The sequence below is a fragment of the Lampris incognitus genome, chromosome 20, assembly GCF_029633865.1.
Source record: "Lampris incognitus isolate fLamInc1 chromosome 20, fLamInc1.hap2, whole genome shotgun sequence".
In the NCBI taxonomy this organism is placed as follows: Eukaryota; Metazoa; Chordata; class Actinopteri; order Lampriformes; family Lampridae; genus Lampris; species Lampris incognitus.
Genome location: NC_079230.1, coordinates 2091044 through 2114308, shown reverse-complemented (window position 1 = coordinate 2114308; position 23265 = coordinate 2091044). Strand labels below are relative to the sequence as shown.

Genomic DNA, 23265 nt, shown 5'->3' with positions numbered 1-23265 from the left:
GTGATTTGCGACAGAAGGGTACCAGCAAGAGTTAAAGGGAAGGTTTACAAGATGGTGGTGAGACCAGCTATGTTATATGGTTTGGAGACAGTGGCACTGATGAAAAGACAGGAGGAGGAGCTGGAGGTGGCAGAGTTGAAGATGCTAAGATTTTCACTGGGAGCGACGAAGAAGGACAAGATTAGGAATGATTATATTAGAGGGACAGCTCAAGTTGGATGGTTGGAGACAAAGCAAGAGAGACAAGATTGAGATGGTGTGGACATGTGTGGAGGAGAGATGCTGGGTATACTGGGAGAAGGATGCTGAATATGGAGCTGCCAGGAAAGAGGAAAAGAGGAAGACCAAAGAGGAGGTTTATGGATGTGGTGAGGGAGGACATGCAGGTGGCTGGTGTGACAGAGGAAGATGCAGAAAACCGGAAGAAATGGAAATGGATGAGCCGCTGTGGCGACCCCTAACGGGAGCGGCCGAAAGTAGCAGTAGTAGTAGTTAGTGGCTCTCAGTGTACTTGCATAGAATAACAATACACCCCTGGTCTGGGGCAGGCTGGGGACTGAGCGCTCCACCTGCATCTGTCATTTATGATCTTTGTTTTTCTTCCCCTTTATATCTGTCCAAGTGGGAGAGTACTGCTGGTGTCGTGTGTGGCTGCCGCTTCTCCCTCTCATAGCCCCCCCTTCCCATCCACCCCTGTATGTCTGTGTTATGTTCATCTGTCGTCTTGTTTCACTCCTTTTATTGTAAAGCAACTTTTGAGTGCTAGAAAAGCGCTATACAAGATTCATTTATTATGTCATGATGTGGCAGTGGGTACTGAACATGTGATGGCGTGGCAGTGGGTACTGAACATGTGATGTCGTGACAGTGGGTATGGAACATGTGATGGCGTGGCAGTGGGTATGGAACATGTGATGGCGTGACAGTGGGTACGGAACATGTGATGGCGTGGCAGTGGGTATGGAACATGTGATGGCGTGGCAGTGAGTACGGAACATGTCATGGCGTGGCAGTGAGTACGGAACATGTGATGGCGTGACAGTGGGTACGGAACATGTGATGTCGTGACAGTGGGTATGGAACATGTGATGGCGTGGCAGTGGGTATGGAACATGTGATGGCGTGGCAGTGAGTACGGAACGTGATGGCGTGACAGTGGGTACGGAACATGTGATGGCGTGGCAGTGGGTACTGAACATGTGATGGCGTGACAGTGGGTACGGAACATGTGATGGCGTGGCAGTGGGTACTGAACATGTGATGGCGTGGCAGTGGGTACGGAACATGTCATGGCGTGACAGTGGGTACTGAACATGTGATGGTGTGGCAGTGGGTACGGAACATGTGATGGCGTGGCAGTGGGTACTGAACATGTGATGTCGTGACAGTGGGTATGGAACATGTGATGGCGTGGCAGTGGGTATGGAACATGTGATGGCGTGACAGTGGGTACGGAACATGTGATGGCGTGGCAGTGGGTATGGAACATGTGATGGCGTGGCAGTGAGTACGGAACATGTCATGGCGTGGCAGTGAGTACGGAACATGTGATGGCGTGACAGTGGGTACGGAACATGTGATGTCGTGACAGTGGGTATGGAACATGTGATGGCGTGGCAGTGGGTATGGAACATGTGATGGCGTGGCAGTGAGTACGGAACATGTGATGGCGTGACAGTGGGTACGGAACATGTGATGGCGTGGCAGTGGGTACGGAACATGTGATGGCGTGGCAGTGGGTACTGAACATGTGATGGCGTGACAGTGGGTACGGAACATGTGATGGCGTGGCAGTGGGTACTGAACATGTGATGGCGTGGCAGTGGGTACTGAACATGTGATGGCGTGACAGTGGGTACGGAACATGTGATGGCGTGGCAGTGGGTACTGAACATGTGATGGCGTGGCAGTGGGTACGGAACATGTCATGGCGTGACAGTGGGTACTGAACATGTGATGGTGTGGCAGTGGGTACGGAACATGTGATGGCGTGGCAGTGGGTACTGAACATGTGATGTCGTGGCAGTGGGTACTGAACATGTGATGTTGTGGTAGTGGGTACGGAACGTGATGGCGTGACAGTGGGTATGGAACATGTGATGGCGTGACAGTGGGTATGGAACATGTGATGTCGTGACAGTGGGTATGGAACATGTGATGTCGTGACAGTGGGTATGGAACATGTCATGGCGTGACAGTGGGTATGGAACGTCATGGCGTGACAGTGGGTATGGAACATGTGATGTCGTGACAGTGGGTATGGAACATGTGATGGCGTGACAGTGGGTATTGAACATGTGATGTCGTGACAGTGGGTACTGAACATGTGATGTCGTGGCAGTGGGTATTGAACATGTGATGGTGTGGCAGTGGGTATTGAACATGTGATGGTGTGGCAGTGGGTATGGAACATGTGATGGTGTGGCAGTGGGTATGGAACATGTGATGGTGTGGCAGTGGGTATGGAACATGTCATGGCGTGACAGTGGGTATGGAACATGTGATGGCGTGACAGTGGGTATGGAACATGTGATGGCGTGACAGTGGGTACGGAACATGTGATGTCGTGACAGTGGGTATGGAACATGTGATGGCGTGGCAGTGGGTATGGAACATGTGATGGCGTGGCAGTGGGTACGGAACATGTGATGGCGTGGCAGTGAGTACGGAACGTGATGGCGTGACAGTGGGTACGGAACATGTGATGGCGTGGCAGTGGGTACTGAACATGTGATGGCGTGACAGTGGGTACGGAACATGTGATGGCGTGACAGTGGGTACGGAACATGTGATGGCGTGGCAGTGGGTACTGAACATGTGATGGCGTGGCAGTGGGTACGGAACATGTCATGGCGTGACAGTGGGTACTGAACATGTGATGGTGTGGCAGTGGGTACGGAACATGTGATGGCGTGGCAGTGGGTACTGAACATGTGATGTCGTGGCAGTGGGTACTGAACATGTGATGTTGTGGTAGTGGGTACGGAACGTGATGGCGTGACAGTGGGTATGGAACATGTGATGGCGTGACAGTGGGTATGGAACATGTGATGTCGTGACAGTGGGTATGGAACATGTGATGTCGTGACAGTGGGTATGGAACATGTCATGGCGTGACAGTGGGTATGGAACGTCATGGCGTGACAGTGGGTATGGAACATGTGATGTCGTGACAGTGGGTATGGAACATGTGATGGCGTGACAGTGGGTATTGAACATGTGATGTCGTGACAGTGGGTACTGAACATGTGATGTCGTGGCAGTGGGTATTGAACATGTGATGGTGTGGCAGTGGGTATTGAACATGTGATGGTGTGGCAGTGGGTATGGAACATGTGATGGTGTGGCAGTGGGTATGGAACATGTGATGGTGCGACAGTGGGTATGGAACATGTCATGGCGTGACAGTGGGTATGGAACATGTGATGGCGTGACAGTGGGTATGGAACATGTGATGGCGTGACAGTGGGTATGGAACATGTGATGGCGTGACAGTGGGTATGGAACATGTCATGGCGTGGCAGTGGGTATGGAACATGTGATGGCGTGACAGTGGGTATGGAACATGTGATGTCGTGACAGTGGGTATGGAACATGTGATGTCGTGACAGTGGGTACTGAACATGTGATGTCGTGACAGTGGGTATGGAACATGTGATGGCGTGGCAGTGGGTATTGAACATGTGATGTCGTGACAGTGGGTATGGAACATGTGATGGTGTGGCAGTGGGTATTGAACATGTGATGTCGTGACAGTGGGTATGGAACATGTGATGTCGTGACAGTGGGTATGGAACATGTGATGTCGTGACAGTGGGTATGTAACATGTGATGTCGTGACAGTGGGTATGGAACGTCATGGCGTGACAGTGGGTATGGAACATGTGATGTCGTGACAGTGGGTATGGAACATGTGATGTCGTGACAGTGGGTATGGAACATGTGATGTCGTGACAGTGGGTATGGAACATGTGATGTCGTGACAGTGGGTATGGAACATGTGATGGTGTGACAGTGGGTACTGAACATGTGATGTCGTGACAGTGGGTACTGAACATGTGATGTCGTGACAGTGGGTATGGAACATGTCATGGCGTGGCAGTGGGTATGGAACATGTGATGTCGTGACAGTGGGTACTGAACATGTGATGGCGTGACAGTGGGTATGGAACATGTGATGGCGTGACAGTGGGTATGGAACATGTGATGTCGTGGCAGTGGGTATGGAACATGTGATGGTGTGACAGTGGGTATGGAACATGTGATGTCGTGACAGTGGGTATTGAACATGTGATGTCGTGACAGTGGGTATTGAACATGTGATGGCGTGACAGTGGGTATTGAACATGTGATGTCGTGACAGTGGGTATTGAACATGTGATGTCGTGGCAGTGGGTATGGAACATGTGATGGCGTGGCAGTGGGTATGGAACATGTGATGTCGTGACAGTGGGTATGGAACATGTGATGGCGTGACAGTGGGTATGGAACATGTGATGTCGTGACAGTGGGTATGGAACATGTGATGGTGTGGCAGTGGGTATGGAACATGTGATGTCGTGACAGTGGGTATGGAACATGTGATGTCGTGACAGTGGGTATGGAACATGTGATGGCGTGGCAGTGGGTATGGAACATGTGATGTCGTGACAGTGGGTATGGAACATGTGATGGCGTGGCAGTGGGTATGGAACATGTGATGGCGTGACAGTGGGTATGGAACATGTGATGTCGTGGCAGTGGGTATGGAACATGTGATGTCGTGGCAGTGGGTATGGAACATGTGATGTCGTGACAGTGGGTATGGAACATGTGATGTCGTGACAGTGGGTATGGAACATGTCATGGCGTGACAGTGGGTATGGAACATGTGATGTCGTGACAGTGGGTATGGAACATGTGATGTCGTGACAGTGGGTACTGAACATGTGATGTCGTGACAGTGGGTATGGAACATGTGATGGCGTGGCAGTGGGTATTGAACATGTGATGTCGTGACAGTGGGTATGGAACATGTGATGGTGTGGCAGTGGGTATTGAACATGTGATGTCGTGACAGTGGGTATGGAACATGTGATGTCGTGACAGTGGGTATGGAACATGTGATGTCGTGACAGTGGGTATGGAACATGTGATGTCGTGACAGTGGGTATGGAACGTCATGGCGTGACAGTGGGTATTGAACATGTGATGTCGTGACAGTGGGTACTGAACATGTGATGTCGTGGCAGTGGGTATTGAACATGTGATGGTGTGGCAGTGGGTATTGAACATGTGATGGTGTGGCAGTGGGTATGGAACATGTGATGGTGTGGCAGTGGGTATTGAACATGTGATGGTGTGACAGTGGGTATGGAACATGTCATGGCGTGACAGTGGGTATGGAACATGTGATGGCGTGACAGTGGGTATGGAACATGTGATGGCGTGACAGTGGGTATGGAACATGTGATGGCGTGACAGTGGGTATGGAACATGTCATGGCGTGGCAGTGGGTATGGAACATGTGATGGCGTGACAGTGGGTATGGAAAATGTGATGTCGTGACAGTTGGTATGGAACATGTGATGTCGTGACAGTGGGTATGGAACATGTGATGGTGTGGCAGTGGGTATTGAACATGTGATGTCGTGACAGTGGGTATGGAACATGTGATGTCGTGACAGTGGGTATGGAACATGTGATGTCGTGACAGTGGGTATGGAACATGTGATGGCGTGGCAGTGGGTATTGAACATGTGATGTCGTGACAGTGGGTATGGAACATGTGATGGTGTGGCAGTGGGTATTGAACATGTGATGTCGTGACAGTGGGTATGGAACATGTGATGTCGTGACAGTGGGTATGGAACGTGATGTCGTGACAGTGGGTATGGAACATGTGATGTCGTGACAGTGGGTATGGAACGTCATGGCGTGACAGTGGGTATGGAACATGTGATGTCGTGACAGTGGGTATGGAACATGTGATGTCGTGACAGTGGGTATGGAACATGTGATGTCGTGACAGTGGGTATGGAACATGTGATGTCGTGACAGTGGGTATGGAACATGTGATGGTGTGACAGTGGGTACTGAACATGTGATGTCGTGACAGTGGGTACTGAACATGTGATGTCGTGACAGTGGGTATGGAACATGTCATGGCGTGGCAGTGGGTATTGAACATGTGATGTCGTGGCAGTGGGTATTGAACATGTGATGGTGTGGCAGTGGGTATGGAACATGTGATGGCGTGGCAGTGGGTATTGAACATGTGATGTCGTGACAGTGGGTATGGAACATGTGATGGCGTGGCAGTGGGTATTGAACATGTGATGGTGTGACAGTGGGTATTGAACATGTGATGGTGTGGCAGTGGGTATTGAACATGTGATGGTGTGACAGTGGGTATGGAACATGTGATGGCGTGGCAGTGGGTATGGAACATGTGATGTCGTGACAGTGGGTATGGAACATGTGATGGTGTGACAGTGGGTATTGAACATGTGATGTCGTGACAGTGGGTATTGAACATGTGATGTCGTGACAGTGGGTATGGAACGTCATGGCGTGACAGTGGGTATGGAACATGTGACGTCGTGACAGTGGGTATGGAACATGTGATGTCGTGACAGTGGGTATGGAACATGTGATGTCGTGACAGTGGGTATGGAACATGTCATGGTGTGGCAGTGGGTATGGAACATGTGATGGCGTGACAGTGGGTATGGAACATGTGATGTCGTGACAGTGGGTATGGAACATGTGATGGCGTGACAGTGGGTATGGAACATGTGATGTCGTGGCAGTGGGTATGGAACATGTGATGTCGTGACAGTGGGTATGGAACATGTGATGGTGTGACAGTGGGTATTGAACATGTGATGGCGTGGCAGTGGGTATGGAACATGTGATGGTGTGACAGTGGGTATTGAACATGTGATGGTGTGACAGTGGGTATTGAACATGTGATGGTGTGACAGTGGGTATGGAACATGTGATGGTGTGACAGTGGGTATTGAACATGTGATGGTGTGACAGTGGGTATTGAACATGTGATGGCGTGGCAGTGGGTATGGAACATGTGATGGTGTGACAGTGGGTATTGAACATGTGATGGTGTGACAGTGGGTATTGAACATGTGATGGTGTGACAGTGGGTATTGAACATGTGATGTCGTGACAGTGGGTATGGAACATGTGATGTCGTGACAGTGGGTATTGAACATGTGATGTCGTGACAGTGGGTATGGAACATGTGATGTCGTGACAGTGGGTATGGAACATGTGATGTCGTGACAGTGGGTATGGAACATGTGATGGCGTGGCAGTGGGTATTGAACATGTGATGTCGTGACAGTGGGTATGGAACATGTGATGGTGTGACAGTGGGTATTGAACATGTGATGTCGTGACAGTGGGTATTGAACATGTGATGGTGTGACAGTGGGTATGGAACATGTGATGTCGTGGCAGTGGGTATGGAACATGTGATGTCGTGACAGTGGGTATTGAACATGTGATGTCGTGACAGTGGGTATGGAACATGTGATGTCGTGACAGTGGGTATGGAACATGTGATGGTGTGACAGTGGGTATTGAACATGTGATGGTGTGACAGTGGGTATTGAACATGTGATGTCGTGACAGTGGGTATTGAACATGTGATGGTGTGACAGTGGGTATGGAACATGTGATGTCGTGGCAGTGGGTATGGAACATGTGATGGTGTGACAGTGGGTATTGAACATGTGATGTCGTGACAGTGGGTATGGAACATGTGATGTCGTGACAGTGGGTATGGAACATGTGATGTCGTGGCAGTGGGTATGGAACATGTGATGTCGTGACAGTGGGTATTGAACATGTGATGTCGTGACAGTGGGTATGGAACATGTGATGTCGTGACAGTGGGTATGGAACATGTGATGGTGTGACAGTGGGTATTGAACATGTGATGGTGTGACAGTGGGTATTGAACATGTGATGTCGTGACAGTGGGTATTGAACATGTGATGGTGTGACAGTGGGTATGGAACATGTGATGTCGTGGCAGTGGGTATGGAACATGTGATGGTGTGACAGTGGGTATTGAACATGTGATGTCGTGACAGTGGGTATGGAACATGTGATGTCGTGACAGTGGGTATGGAACATGTGATGTCGTGGCAGTGGGTATGGAACATGTGATGTCGTGACAGTGGGTATTGAACATGTGATGTCGTGACAGTGGGTATTGAACATGTGATGTCGTGGCAGTGGGTATTGAACATGTGATGTCGTGACAGTGGGTATGGAACATGTGATGTCGTGACAGTGGGTATTGAACATGTGATGTCGTGACAGTGGGTATGGAACATGTGATGTCGTGGCAGTGGGTATGGAACATGTGATGGTGTGACAGTGGGTATTGAACATGTGATGTCGTGACAGTGGGTATGGAACATGTGATGTCGTGACAGTGGGTATGGAACATGTGATGTCGTGGCAGTGGGTATGGAACATGTGATGTCGTGACAGTGGGTATGGAACATGTGATGTCGTGACAGTGGGTATGGAACATGTGATGTCGTGGCAGTGGGTATGGAACATGTGATGTCGTGACAGTGGGTATGGAACATGTGATGTCGTGACAGTGGGTATGGAACATGTGATGGTGTGACAGTGGGTATTGAACATGTGATGGTGTGACAGTGGGTATTGAACATGTGATGTCGTGACAGTGGGTATGGAACATGTGATGGTGTGACAGTGGGTATGGAACATGTGATGTTGTGACAGTGGGTATTGAACATGTGATGTCGTGACAGTGGGTATTGAACATGTGATGTCGTGACAGTGGGTATGGAACATGTGATGTCGTGACAGTGGGTATTGAACATGTGATGTCGTGACAGTGGGTATGGAACATGTGATGTCGTGACAGTGGGTATGGAACATGTGATGTCGTGACAGTGGGTATGGAACATGTGATGTCGTGGCAGTGGGTATGGAACATGTGATGTCGTGACAGTGGGTATGGAACATGTGATGTCGTGACAGTGGGTATGGAACATGTGATGTCGTGGCAGTGGGTATGGAACATGTGATGTCGTGACAGTGGGTATGGAACATGTGATGTCGTGACAGTGGGTATGGAACATGTGATGTCGTGGCAGTGGGTATGGAACATGTGATGTCGTGACAGTGGGTATGGAACATGTGATGTCGTGACAGTGGGTATGGAACATGTGATGGTGTGACAGTGGGTATTGAACATGTGATGGTGTGACAGTGGGTATTGAACATGTGATGTCGTGACAGTGGGTATGGAACATGTGATGGTGTGACAGTGGGTATGGAACATGTGATGTTGTGACAGTGGGTATTGAACATGTGATGTCGTGACAGTGGGTATTGAACATGTGATGTCGTGACAGTGGGTATGGAACATGTGATGTCGTGACAGTGGGTATTGAACATGTGATGTCGTGACAGTGGGTATGGAACATGTGATGTCGTGACAGTGGGTATGGAACATGTGATGTCGTGGCAGTGGGTATGGAACATGTGATGTCGTGACAGTGGGTATGGAACATGTGATGTCGTGACAGTGGGTATTGAACATGTGATGTCGTGACAGTGGGTATGGAACATGTGATGTCGTGGCAGTGGGTATGGAACATGTGATGGTGTGACAGTGGGTATTGAACATGTGATGTCGTGACAGTGGGTATGGAACATGTGATGTCGTGACAGTGGGTATGGAACATGTGATGTCGTGGCAGTGGGTATGGAACATGTGATGTCGTGACAGTGGGTATGGAACATGTGATGTCGTGACAGTGGGTATGGAACATGTGATGTCGTGGCAGTGGGTATGGAACATGTGATGTCGTGACAGTGGGTATGGAACATGTGATGTCGTGACAGTGGGTATGGAACATGTGATGGTGTGACAGTGGGTATTGAACATGTGATGGTGTGACAGTGGGTATTGAACATGTGATGTCGTGACAGTGGGTATGGAACATGTGATGGTGTGACAGTGGGTATGGAACATGTGATGTTGTGACAGTGGGTATTGAACATGTGATGTCGTGACAGTGGGTATTGAACATGTGATGTCGTGACAGTGGGTATGGAACATGTGATGTCGTGACAGTGGGTATGGAACATGTGATGTCGTGACAGTGGGTATGGAACATGTGATGTCGTGGCAGTGGGTATGGAACATGTGATGTCGTGACAGTGGGTATGGAACATGTGATGTCGTGACAGTGGGTATTGAACATGTGATGTCGTGACAGTGGGTATGGAACATGTGATGTCGTGACAGTGGGTATTGAACATGTGATGGTGTGACAGTGGGTATGGAACATGTGATGTCGTGACAGTGGGTATTGAACATGTGATGTTGTGTCTCCAGGTAGAGAAGTTTCTGACAGCCAACACACAGGAACTTGGAAAAGACAAATGGCTGTGTCCTCTGAGTGGGAAGAAGTTTAAGGTGAGAGATGAAGAGACAGACATGTCTGGAATTTGACCTCTGACCCCAGGCTGTGGTTTTCAGTGTAAGGTTTGCCAGCTGGTCTGTTGCTGTGGTAACCGTTTTGTTTGTTTTCAGGCTCCAGAGTTTGTAAGGAAACATATCCTGAACAAACATGCTGAGAAAGTGACCGCTGTGAGGAAGGAAGTAGAATTCTTCAATAACTTCCTGTTAGACACCAAGAGACCTGCCCTCCCTGAGAGCAAGCCCCTCCCACCACCCACGCAGGGTACAGGCAAACACACGCACACCTGTCCACACCTTCCTGTCCACCCACACCTGTCCACACACTCCTGTCCACCCACACCTGTCCACACCTTCCTGTCCACCCACACCTGTCCACGCACTCCTGTTCACACACACCTGTCTACCCACACCTGTCCACCCACACCTGTCCACACCTTCCTGTCCACCCACACCTGTCCACGCACTCCTGTTCACACACACCTGTCCACGCACTCCTGTTCACACACACCTGTCTACCCACACCTGTTCACACACACCTGTCTACCCACACCTGTCCACACACTCCTGTATACACACTCCTGTCCACACACTCTTGTAAATGCACTCCTGTCCACACACTCCTGTCCACACACTCCTGTACACGCACTCCTGTACACACACTCCTGTACACACACTCCTGTCCACACACTCCTGTCCACACACTCCTGTACACACTCCTGTCCACACACTCCTGTCCACACACTCCTGTACACGCACTCCTGTACACACACTCCTGTACACACACTCCTGTCCACACACTCCTGTCCACACACTCCTGTCCACACACTCCTGTACACACTCCTGTACACACACTCCTGTACACACACTCCTGTACACGCACTCCTGTATACACTCCTGTACACACACTCCTGTATACACACTCCTGTACACGCACTCCTGTCCACACACTCCTGTCCACACACTCCTGTCCACACACACTCCTGTACACACACTCCTGTATACACACTCCTGTACACGCACTCCTGTCCACACACTCCTGTCCACACACTCCTGTCCACACACACTCCTGTACACACACTCCTGTACACACTCCTGTACACACACTCTTGTAAATGCACTCCTGTACACACACTCCTGTATACACACTCCTGTACACACACTCCTGTCCACACACTCCTGTCCACACACTCCTGTCCACACACACTCCTGTACACACACTCCTGTACACACTCCTGTACACACACTCTTGTAAATGCACTCCTGTACACACACTCCTGTATACACACTCCTGTACACGCACTCCTGTCCACACACTCCTGTACACACACTCCTGTCCACACACTCCTGTCCACACACTCCTGTCCACACACTCCTGTACACACACTCCTGTCCACACACTCCTGTCCACGCCCTCCTGTCCACACACTCCTGTCCACGCCCTCCTGTCCACACACTCCTGTTTACACACTCCTGTCCACGCACACCTGTACACGCCCTCCTGTCCACACACTCCTGTCCACGCCCTCCTGTCCACACACTCCTGTCCACGCCCTCCTGTCCACACACTCCTGTTTACACACTCCTGTCCACGCACACCTGTACACACACTCCTGTCCACACACTTCTGTCCACGCACACCTGTACACACACTCCTGTACACACACTCCTGTCCACGCACTCCTGTCCACGCACACCTGTACACACACACCTGTCCACACACTCCTGTCCACGCACTCCTGTCCACGCACACCTGTCCACACACTCCTGTACACACACTCCTGTCCACGCACACCTGTACACACACACCTGTACACACACTCCTGTACACACACTCCAGTATACGCCCATTGAAACTTTAGCACACGACTATGAGCCAGCGTGGGTGCTAATATTGTGATTTAATTTTCTCTGTGTCTCTGTCTCTCTCTCTGCCCCTCTCTCTGTCCCTCTCTCTGTCCCTCTCTCTCTGTTCTTCTCTCTCTGCCCCTCTCTCTGTCCCTCTCTCTCTGTTCTTCTCTCTGTCCCTCTCTCTCTGTTCTTCTCTCTCTGTTCTTCTCTCTCTGCCCCTCTCTCTGTCCCTCTCTCTCTGTTCTTCTGTCTCTGTCCTTCTCTCTGTCCCTCTCTCTCTGTTCTTCTCTCTGTCCCTCTCTCTCTGTTCTTCTCTCTCTGCCCCTCTCTCTGTCCCTCTCTCTCTGTTCTTCTGTCTCTGTCTCTCTCTCTGTCCTTCTCTCTGTCCCTCTCTCTGTCCCTCTCTCTCTGATCTTCTCTCTCTGCCCCTCTCTCTGTCCCTCTCTCTCTGTTCTTCTGTCTCTGTCCTTCTCTCTGTCCCTCTCTCTGTCCCTCTCTCTGTCCCTCTCTCTGTCCCTCTCTCTGTCCCTCTCTCTGCCCCTCTCTCTGTCCCTCTCTCTGTCCCTCTCTCTCTGTTCTTCTCTCTCTGCCCCTCTCTCTGTCCCTCTCTCTCTGTCCTTCTCTCTGTCCCTCTCTCTCTGTTCTTCTCTCTCTGCCCCTCTCTCTGTCCCTCTCTCTCTGTTCTTCTGTCTCTGTCCTTCTCTCTGTCCCTCTCTCTCTGTTCTTCTCTCTCTGCCCCTCTCTCTGCCCCTCTCTCTCTGTTCTTCTGTCTCTGTCCTTCTCTCTGCCCCTCTCTCTGCCCCTCTCTCTCTGTTCTTCTGTCTCTGTTCTTCTCTCTGTTCCTCTCTCTCTGCCCCTCTCCCTGTCCTTCTCTCTGTCTCTTTCTCTGTCCCTCTTTGTTCCTCTCTCCCTGTCCCTCTCCCTGTCCTTCTCTCTGTCCTTCTCTCCCTGTCCCTCTCCCTGTCCTTCTCTCTGTCCTTCTCTCCCTGTCCCTCTCCCTGTCCTTCTCTCTGTCCTTCTCTCTCTGCCCCTCTCTCTGTCCTTCTCTCTGTCTCTTTCTCCGTCCCTCTCTGTTCCTCTCTCCCTGTCCTTCTCTCTGTCTCTTTCTCTGTCCTTCTCTCTGTCCTCCTCTCTGTCTCGCTCTCAGGACCTCCCCCTGGTATGCAGGGATACCCTGGTCAGTCACCCCAGCAGCAAAGCCTTCTGGGATATCCCCCAGGAGTTAGACCCCCCATGCCTGGCTTCCCAGGTATTGCGTGTGTGCGCGCGTGTGCACACGTGCATACACACACACAGACACACACACACACACACACACACACACACACACACACACACACACACACGTAGAGTTATGGTCCTAGTTCTTCTTCTTTTCTTTTTTTTTTTTGATAGCAAGAGTAGAGAGAGAATGCTCGCTTACAAAACAGCAACTAAAACAGCTGCCGCCTACCTGGACTCCCTCATGCAGGTCTACACTCAGTCCTGCTCTCTACGCTCTGGCACTTCCGCCACAACGGGGCCCTAAGTCAGTACCCAGACTCTTGTCTTCTATAGTTCCCCGTTGGTGGACCGAGTTACCAAACTCCATTCAGTCAGCTGAGTCCCTCTCCGTCTTTAAGAAGAAGCTAAAGACCCAGCTCTTTGCCTTTGTGCACTGCCTGTTGTCACCTGTGTGTATCGGACTTGACCCTAACCTGCGTTGTCGCCTCCTGACTCAATCCTTGCTTGTGTTGTGTTAACTCTCAGATGTGCGTCGCTCTGGATAAAGCCTCTGCTACATGAAATTGTAAATTGTAGGGGTGGGACGATACTGGATCGAACTCCGAATTGTTCGATACGGTCTCCACAGTTCGAGACCCTCCCCATTTCACGAGATCGTGTGTTGTTAACACTAGAACAGCCGGGATCTCCCTCCTACCTAAAAAGACCAGGGGCGGTCAAAATGACCGCCTGTTTTTAAACTATATTCTGTCAAAATATCTGCCGCAACCGGGATGCAACCCGGGCGACTAAAGGGTCCGACCCGTTAGCCAACGGACTAGCGAGTTTTAAAGTAGAGCAACCGTGTTACACAACAAGACAAGATGGCACAAAATGTTGTTAGAACTTTTGCACTTGTGTTATGTTTGAACACGGGCCTTGATAATGCCCAACTGTTGGGCCTGACTCTTCAGATAAATGAACACTAGAGAACTGCTGTGGTGTTTTGTCTCTTGCTCACCGAGGCGTCCACTGTATCGTACTGAGTCCAGATCACGAGACGTAGCCAACTGTGAGATTGTGACTCGTCCCACCCCTAGTAAATTGTACTTGTAATAGAGAGAGAGACCAGAAAGGCAGGGGGGAGAGAGGGGATGACCTGCAGCAAAAGGCCCGGGCCGGATTCGAACCCAGGCCTCTATGATAAGGACTCAGCCTTATGTGGTACACGCTCTACCAGGCGACTCACCGGGCCGGCCCCATGATCTTATTTTCTTGATAAAGTGGTTCAGATATAGGGCGGCACGGTGGCACAATGGTTAGTGCGGTCGTCTCACAGCAAGAAGGTCCTGGGTTCGAGCCCCGGGGTAAGTCCAACCTTGGGGGTCATCCCGGGTCATCCTCTGTGTGGAGTTTGCATGTTCTCCCCATGTCTGCATGGGTTTCCTTCCGAATCCGGTGGTGTATGGCTGGGTCAAAGTTCATATCCAAGAGAATGGTAAAGAGTTTGAGTGGGTTGATGGAGTTGAAGGCGTGACTAAAGTCTATAAACAGGATGTGTGCGTAGGTGTTTGGTGATTCCAGGTGGTGCAGGGCATGGTGCAGGGCTATGCTAACTGCATCCTCAACAGACCGGTTGGCTTGATGGGCAAATTGATATGGGTCCATCACTGGGGAGGTGCAAGATTTCAAGTGTGACAGAATGATGTGCTCAAATGCTTTCATGGCCACATGTCAGGGCAATTGGTCTGAAGTCATGGAGGCAGGTGATCTTTGAGGACTTTGGCACAGGAATGATGGTAGAGTTTGAACCACCGTGGGACTGTACATTGGCTTAGAGGGGTGTTAAATATGGTGGAAAGTATTGGAGCCAATTGTGCTGCACAGTGGCTCAACAAAGCAGGACTGATGCCGTCTGGCCCTGCTGCTTTCCTAATGTTCAGCTTCTTGAATGTAGCTCTCACCTCATCCTCCTGGAGGCAGAAGGGTGGCGTTAAAGTGGGAGCCCTGCTGCTTTCCTAATGTTCAGCTTCTTGAATGTAGCTCTCACCTCATCCTCCTGGAGGCAGAAGGGTGGCGTTAAAGTGGGAGTAGGGGGGATGGCTGGTGGAATAGGTTTTTCTAACCTTGCATAAAACTAATTTCATTTATCTGGGAGGTTATGGTCATTATCCGGAGGGGAGCAGGGGCGTTTGTTGTAATCTGTCATGTCCTTGAGGTTTTTCCATATTGATTTGGAGTTACTGGAAGAGAATTGTTGTTCCAATTTTGTTGTGTAGCTGGACTTTGCTTTTATTATTGCAACATACTAATTTTATTTATTTACTTGTTTGTTTATTTATTTGTTTGAGAAGGGACAGTGCATATTAATGAACATTGTAATCACAGATACACATGTCAACATGCTGGACTGTAGCACCACTGCTAAGTTACATCTGTTGTCCCTAGGCAGGTCAAAGCAAGAAATAAAAACAGATGTGGTACACCACAACACAATGCAATAACACTAAAATACACAACAATACATACAATACAACATTATACATCCCACAATACCAAACACCACAATACAATACACACAATACCATGAGACACGTAACACACAAGTGACTGATAAAGTCAGCAGGACAAGCTGGACTGAGCTCGCACCCATTACAAGTGATCACACACTGTGTAATTTGAGCCGTTTTTTAAAAGGGGGGGGGGATGTGGGGCATTGTGTTATTCCAGAATCTTAGTGCCCTTAACTGATAGCACTGTTTGACTGAAAGTGGTGCGTCTGAAGGGTACCTCACAGCCCCCTCTAGTGGAGGCCCTTGTGGTTATTGTAGCACTGCTTGTTCTTATTTTAACGTGTTAATTTAGTGGCAGTGGGGCCGAGACCATGTGGTGACTTGTATACAGGGCAGGCACAGTTGGATGTTTAAGATTCTCAAAGTTGAGCAGGTTGTGTTTCTCTAGAACGTTGCCGTGGTGAAAAGAAGAAGGCTGTCTGTCGAACACTTGTGTGGCTTTTCTAGAGTGATACTGTCAGTTTGAGTGTTGTTGCTAGTGAGCATGACCAGTTTGTGAAAGAGTTTTCAGCATGACAGAAAACCACCGAGTGAAGAAACACCCCAGCAGCACTTCCTGATCATGAAGATCTCATTTGCCTAAAATGATACAGACTGGGTTAATAGTTTTGGTAGCTAGACCTGCATGGGAACTAAGTGGAGGTCTGGGGTGTCAGACTAGTGTGTAGCTAGACCTGCATGGGAACTAAGTGGAGGTCTGGGGTGTCAGACTAGTGTGTAGCTAGACCTGCATGGGAACTAAGTGGAGGTCTGGGGTGTCAGACTAGTGTGTAGCTAGACCTGCATGGGAGCTAAGTGGAGGTCTGGGGTGTCAGACTAGTGTGTGGCTAGACCTGCATGGGAACTAAGTGGAGGTCTGGGGTGTCAGACTAGTGTGTGGCTAGACCTGCATGGGAACTAAGTGGAGGTCTGGGGTGTCAGACTAGTGTGCAGCTAGACCTGCATGGGAACTAAGTGGAGGTCTGGGGTGTCAGACTAGTGTGCAGCTAGACCTGCATGGGAACTAAGTGGAGGTCTGGGGTGCCAGACTAGTGTGTAGCTAGACCTGCATGGGAACTAAGTGGAGGTCTGGGGTGTCAGACTAGTGTGTGGCTAGACCTGCATGGGAACTAAGTGGAGGTCTGGGGTGTCAGACTAGTGTGCAGCTAGACCTGCATGGGAACTAAGTGGAGGTCTGGGGTGTCAGACTAGTGTGCAGCTAGACCTGCATGGGAACTAAGTGGAGGTCTGGGGTGCCAGACTAGTGTGTAGCTAGACCTGCATGGGAACTAAGTGGAGGTCTGGGGTGTCAGACTAGTGTGTAGCTAGACCTGCATGGGAACTAAGTGGAGGTCTGGGGTGCCAGACTAGTGTGTAGCTAGACCTGCATGGGAACTAAGTGGAGGTCTGGGGTGTCAGACTAGTGTGTAGCTAGACCTGCATGGGAACTAAGTGGAGGTCTGGGGTGCCAGACTAGTGTGTAGCTAGACCTGCATGGGAACTAAGTGGAGGTCTGGGGTGTCAGACTAGTGTGCAGCTAGACCTGCATGGGAACTAAGTGGAGGTCTGGGGTGTCAGACTAGTGTGTAGCTAGACCTGCATGGGAACTAAGTGGAGGTCTGGGGTGCCAGACTAGTGTGTAGCTAGACCTGCATGGGAACTAAGTGGAGGTCTGGGGTGCCAGACTAGTGTGTAGCTAGACCTGCATGGGAACTAAGTGGAGGTCTGGGGTGTCAGACTAGTGTGTAGCTAGACCTGCATGGGAACTAAGTGGAGGTCTGGGGTGTCAGACTAGTGTGTAGCTAGACCTGCATGGGAGCTAAGTGGAGGTCTGGGGTGTCAGACTAGTGTGCAGCTAGACCTGCATGGGAACTAAGTGGAGGTCTGGGGTGTCAGACTAGTGTGCGGCTAGACCTGCATGGGAACTAAGTGGAGGTCTGGGGTGTCAGACTAGTGTGTAGCTAGACCTGCATGGGAACTAAGTGGAGGTCTGGGGTGTCAGACTAGTGTGTAGCTAGACCTGCATGGGAACTAAGTGGAGGTCTGGGGTGTCAGACTAGTGTGTAGCTAGACCTGCATGGGAACTAAGTGGAGGTCTGGGGTGCCAGACTAGTGTGTAGCTAGACCTGCATGGGAGCTAAGTGGAGGTCTGGGGTGTCAGACTAGTGTGTAGCTAGATCTGCATGGGAACTAAGTGGAGGTCTGGGGTGCCAGACTAGTGTGTAGCTAGACCTGCATGGGAACTAAGTGGAGGTCTGGGGTGCCAGACTAGTGTGTAGCTAGACCTGCATGGGAGCTAAGTGGAGGTCTGGGGTGCCAGACTAGTGTGTAGCTAGACCTGCATGGGAACTAAGTGGAGGTCTGGGGTGTCAGACTATTGTGTAGCTAGACCTGCATGGGAACTAAGTGGAGGTCTGGGGTGCCAGACTAGTGTGTAGCTAGACCTGCATGGGAACTAAGTGGAGGTCTGGGGTGCCAGACTAGTGTGTAGCTAGACCTGCATGGGAGCTAAGTGGAGGTCTGGGGTGCCAGACTAGTGTGTAGCTAGACCTGCATGGGAACTAAGTGGAGGTCTGGGGTGTCAGACTATTGTGTAGCTAGACCTGCATGGGAACTAAGTGGAGGTCTGGGGTGCCAGACTAGTGTGTAGCTAGACCTGCATGGGAACTAAGTGGAGGTCTGGGGTGCCAGACTAGTGTGTAGCTAGACCTGCATGGGAACTAAGTGGAGGTCTGGGGTGTCAGACTATTGTGTAGCTAGACCTGCATGGGAACTAAGTGGAGGTCTGGGGTGTCAGACTAGTGTGTAGCTAGACCTGCATGGGAACTAAGTGGAGGTCTGGGGTGTCAGACTAGTGTGTAGCTAGACCTGCATGGGAGCTAAGTGGAGGTCTGGGGTGTCAGACTAGTGTGCAGCTAGACCTGCATGGGAACTAAGTGGAGGTCTGGGGTGTCAGACTAGTGTGCGGCTAGACCTGCATGGGAACTAAGTGGAGGTCTGGGGTGTCAGACTAGTGTGTAGCTAGACCTGCATGGGAACTAAGTGGAGGTCTGGGGTGTCAGACTAGTGTGTAGCTAGACCTGCATGGGAACTAAGTGGAGGTCTGGGGTGTCAGACTAGTGTGTAGCTAGACCTGCATGGGAACTAAGTGGAGGTCTGGGGTGCCAGACTAGTGTGTAGCTAGACCTGCATGGGAGCTAAGTGGAGGTCTGGGGTGTCAGACTAGTGTGTAGCTAGATCTGCATGGGAACTAAGTGGAGGTCTGGGGTGCCAGACTAGTGTGTAGCTAGACCTGCATGGGAACTAAGTGGAGGTCTGGGGTGCCAGACTAGTGTGTAGCTAGACCTGCATGGGAGCTAAGTGGAGGTCTGGGGTGCCAGACTAGTGTGTAGCTAGACCTGCATGGGAACTAAGTGGAGGTCTGGGGTGCCAGACTAGTGTGTAGCTAGACCTGCATGGGAACTAAGTGGAGGTCTGGGGTGCCAGACTAGTGTGTAGCTAGACCTGCATGGGAACTAAGTGGAGGTCTGGGGTGCCAGACTAGTGTGTAGCTAGACCTGCATGGGAGCTAAGTGGAGGTCTGGGGTGCCAGACTAGTGTGTAGCTAGACCTGCATGGGAACTAAGTGGAGGTCTGGGGTGTCAGACTATTGTGTAGCTAGACCTGCATGGGAACTAAGTGGAGGTCTGGGGTGCCAGACTAGTGTGTAGCTAGACCTGCATGGGAACTAAGTGGAGGTCTGGGGTGCCAGACTAGTGTGTAGCTAGACCTGCATGGGAACTAAGTGGAGGTCTGGGGTGTCAGACTATTGTGTAGCTAGACCTGCATGGGAACTAAGTGGAGGTCTGGGGTGCCAGACTAGTGTGTAGCTAGACCTGCATGGGAACTAAGTGGAGGTCTGGGGTGCCAGACTAGTGTGTAGCTAGACCTGCATGGGAACTAAGTGGAGGTCTGGGGTGTCAGACTATTGTGTAGCTAGACCTGCATGGGAACTAAGTGGAGGTCTGGGGTGTCAGACTATTGTGTAGCTAGACCTGCATGGGAACTAAGTGGAGGTCTGGGGTGTCAGACTATTGTGTAGCTAGACCTGCATGGGAACTAAGTGGAGGTCTGGGGTGTCAGACTAGTGTGTAGCTAGACCTGCATGGGAACTAAGTGGAGGTCTGGGGTGCCAGACTAGTGTGTAGCTAGACCTGCATGGGAACTAAGTGGAGGTCTGGGGTGCCAGACTATTGTGTAGCTAGACCTGCATGGGAACTAAGTGGAGGTCTGGGGTGTCAGACTAGTGTGTAGCTAGACCTGCATGGGAACTAAGTGGAGGTCTGGGGTGCCAGACTAGTGTGTAGCTAGACCTGCATGGGAACTAAGTGGAGGTCTGGGGTGCCAGACTAGTGTGTAGCTAGACCTGCATGGGAACTAAGTGGAGGTCTGGGGTGTCAGACTATTGTGTAGCTAGACCTGCATGGGAACTAAGTGGAGGTCTGGGGTGCCAGACTAGTGTGTAGCTAGACCTGCATGGGAACTAAGTGGAGGTCTGGGGTGCCAGACTAGTGTGTAGCTAGACCTGCATGGGAACTAAGTGGAGGTCTGGGGTGTCAGACTAGTGTGCAGCTAGACCTGCATGGGAACTAAGTGGAGGTCTGGGGTGTCAGACTAGTGTGTAGCTAGATCTGCATGGGAACTAAGTGGAGGTCTGGGGTGCCAGACTAGTGTGTAGCTAGACCTGCATGGGAACTAAGTGGAGGTCTGGGGTGCCAGACTATTGTGTAGCTAGACCTGCATGGGAACTAAGTGGAGGTCTGGGGTGTCAGACTAGTGTGTAGCTAGACCTGCATGGGAACTAAGTGGAGGTCTGGGGTGCCAGACTAGTGTGTAGCTAGACCTGCATGGGAACTAAGTGGAGGTCTGGGGTGCCAGACTAGTGTGTAGCTAGACCTGCATGGGAACTAAGTGGAGGTCTGGGGTGTCAGACTATTGTGTAGCTAGACCTGCATGGGAACTAAGTGGAGGTCTGGGGTGCCAGACTAGTGTGTAGCTAGACCTGCATGGGAACTAAGTGGAGGTCTGGGGTGCCAGACTAGTGTGTAGCTAGACCTGCATGGGAACTAAGTGGAGGTCTGGGGTGTCAGACTAGTGTGCAGCTAGACCTGCATGGGAACTAAGTGGAGGTCTGGGGTGTCAGACTAGTGTGTAGCTAGATCTGCATGGGAACTAAGTGGAGGTCTGGGGTGCCAGACTAGTGTGTAGCTAGACCTGCATGGGAACTAAGTGGAGGTTTGGGGTGTCAGACTAGTGTGTAGCTAGACCTGCATGGGAACTAAGTGGAGGTCTGGGGTGCCAGACTAGTGTGTAGCTAGACCTGCATGGGAACTAAGTGGAGGTCTGGGGTGTCAGACTAGTGTGTAGCTAGACCTGCATGGGAACTAAGTGGAGGTTTGGGGTGTCAGACTAGTGTGTAGCTAGACCTGCATGGGAACTAAGTGGAGGTCTGGGGTGCCAGACTAGTGTGTAGCTAGACCTGCATGGGAACTAAGTGGAGGTTTGGGGTGTCAGACTAGTGTGTAGCTAGACCTGCATGGGAACTAAGTGGAGGTCTGGGGTGCCAGACTCGTAGCTGCGTGGTAGTGATGATGTTTTGAACAGGCGGCTGATAAACAGTCAGAAACCACAGACTTCTTTTAACGTAAAACTGCAACGTGCAGCTCGCCCTGCAGCCCAAACCCCGACCACAGCGGTGCCCCCCGGCAGCGGCACCCCCTGGCAGCGGCGCCCCCTGGCAGCGGCGCCCCCTGGCAGCAGCGCCCCCTGGCAGCCTCACCTGCAGTGGTCAGCAGGAATACACAGCACACACAGCGCAGCACAGGTCACACGTCGGAAGGCAGGAAGGGTGCGTGCTTGTCACTACTGTTGGCATCTGATGGAGAGGGGTGACTCAAAGAGTGTGTGTGTGTGTGTGTGTGTGTGTGTGTGTGTGTGTGTGTGTGTGTGTGTGTGTGTGTGTGTGTGTGTGTGTGTGTGTGTGTCTTTTGCAGGGGGCGGTCCACCTTACCCTCCGAACCAGTTTGGTGCAGGACGTGGTAACTATGACAACTTCAGAGGTCATGTGGCTGGAGTTTACCCTGGTAAACAACGAAACAACAGGTCTGTCTACACAAGTGTGTGTGTGTGTGTGTGTGTGTGTGTGTGTGTGTGAGTGTGCGAGAGAGAGAGAGAGAGAGAGAGAGAGAGAGAGAGAGAGAGAGAGAGAGAGAGAGAGAGAGAGAGAGAGAGAGAGAGAGAGAGAGATCATCTGAGTGTGTATGTATTAACAAATCTACTGTCTGTGTTTTTACTTTCTCTCTCCTTCCCTCAGGGGCGTGCGAGGAGACCCAAGGTCCATCATTGAATACCGAGACCTGGACGCTCCAGACGACCTGGACTTCTTTTAGAGCTAAACCACAACACGTTTTTTACTCATTTTTTAGATCTGTCTCTCCTGCCCCGCCTGTCAGCTTCCCCTCACATGCTTCCTGTTGTAGGTTAGGCTCCACACTGCCAGCTCTGCGCGTGTGTGCGTGTGTGTGTGTGTGTGTGTGTGTGTGCGTGTGTGTGATCAGTGTCTGCCATCAGTACCAGAGTTACATCAGCCACTGATGATGACAATGATGGGTGATTATTTTGGTGATGAAGATGGGCTATGTTCCAAGGTCCAATAAGGAGCTGTACCACAAACCGATCACCGCGATTCGCACACACACATCATAAACACACACACACACATGATAAGCACACACTCGGCAGATGAGCTGGTAGGTGCTGTTGTGTTGTAAACTTCTGGTACACAATAAAAGGTTTTCCACTGCACAGCGACCAGCTGCTTTTCTGTCCACGTTTGGAAGGCTGGTCTTATTCTCCTGAGCACTGATGCTGTTTATAGATTCCAGTCGAACTTTGTCTGGAGACAGATCAGCAGCAGCAGCAGTCACTCGGGGTCACGTATGACCGTCCTCCCTCTGGGTCCCTCGGGGTCCCTCTGGGTCTTCGGGTGGGTGTAGCGCTGGCTCCTGGAGCTGCATCATGGGAGGACGCCAGCACGTGACAGCTTTTTATGTGGAGAGGCTGATGCTCCTGCAGCACCACACGGTGGTTGGCAGGGGGTGCCAGATTCCAGTGACATGGAGAACCAAGACGATTGGGGACCACCCT

The 23265-nt window shown here is 51.0% G+C and overlaps 1 protein-coding gene across 1 annotated transcript in view; it reads left to right on the top strand.

Moving 5' to 3' along the window:
• The window catches only part of LOC130130572 (serrate RNA effector molecule homolog), a 50457-nt gene extending 27534 nt beyond the window's left edge, over nt 1-22923 (top strand). Inside the window, exons 18-22 of the mRNA XM_056300289.1 lie at nt 10391-10471; nt 10589-10739; nt 13473-13574; nt 22113-22221; nt 22433-22923. Coding sequence (XP_056156264.1) covers nt 10391-10471; nt 10589-10739; nt 13473-13574; nt 22113-22221; nt 22433-22508 — 519 coding nt within the window. The 3' untranslated portion in view covers nt 22509-22923. The remainder of the gene's footprint in view (nt 1-10390; nt 10472-10588; nt 10740-13472; nt 13575-22112; nt 22222-22432) is intronic.
• Nucleotides 22924-23265: the final 342 nt, after the last annotated feature.